Below are 641 nucleotides of genomic sequence, written 5' to 3'. Positions count from 1 at the left end.
GGATCCCGCGTCCCACACGGTTACGGGGTGAATTCCCCCCCACATCCCCCCAGTTCCCCCAGTCCCTCCCAGTTTGCCCAGTGTGCCCAGTAGCCCACGTGGTTGCGGGGCGAGTGGGCGCGCACGGGGTCCTCCGCGGCCAGGGAGACGCTGCTGAGGATGATGAAGACGAGGATGAGGTTGGTGAAGATGTGGTGGTTGATCAGGGCGTGGCACTTCACCCGCAGCCTGCGCCGGGCACACGTCAGCTCCCAGTGCTCCCAGTGCCCCCAGTGCTCCCAGTCCCCCCCAGTTTGTGTCCCCAGTCCCAGTGTTCCCAGTGCTCCCAGTCCCCCCAGCCCTCCAGCCCCAGTGCTCACAGTGCCAGCATTGCTCTTAGTGTCTCCAGTGCTCCCAGTCCCTCAGTGCTCACAGCCCCAGTGCTCCCAGCGCTTCCAGTTTGTCCCCAGTGCCACATTGTTCTTTATGTCCCCAGTCCCAGTGCTCTCAGTTTCAATCCCAGTGCTCCCAGCCGTCCAGTCCCAGTGCTCCCAGTCCCTCCAGTTTATGTCCCCAGTCTCCCATTATTCTCAGGGCCTCAAGCACCAGTGCCCCCAGTGCCCCCAGTGCCCCCAGTGCCACTCACGGGTTGGTGCTGCTCA

The 641-nt window shown here is 63.8% G+C and overlaps 1 protein-coding gene across 1 annotated transcript in view; it reads right to left on the bottom strand.

Moving 5' to 3' along the window:
• Nucleotides 1–641, bottom strand: part of LOC103618144 (voltage-dependent L-type calcium channel subunit alpha-1F) — a gene marked incomplete at its 3' end in the record, with an annotated part of 29,285 nt that overhangs the window by 14,843 nt on the left and 13,801 nt on the right. Inside the window, 2 exon segments of the mRNA XM_017736712.1 lie at nucleotides 25–228; nucleotides 626–634. Coding sequence (XP_017592201.1) covers nucleotides 25–228; nucleotides 626–634 — 213 coding nt within the window.

This window comes from Corvus brachyrhynchos, unplaced genomic scaffold (assembly GCF_000691975.1).
Source record: "Corvus brachyrhynchos isolate BGI_N302 unplaced genomic scaffold, ASM69197v1 scaffold660, whole genome shotgun sequence".
Classification (NCBI taxonomy): domain Eukaryota; kingdom Metazoa; phylum Chordata; class Aves; order Passeriformes; family Corvidae; genus Corvus; species Corvus brachyrhynchos.
This window is presented reverse-complemented; position numbering and strand designations above follow the sequence as displayed.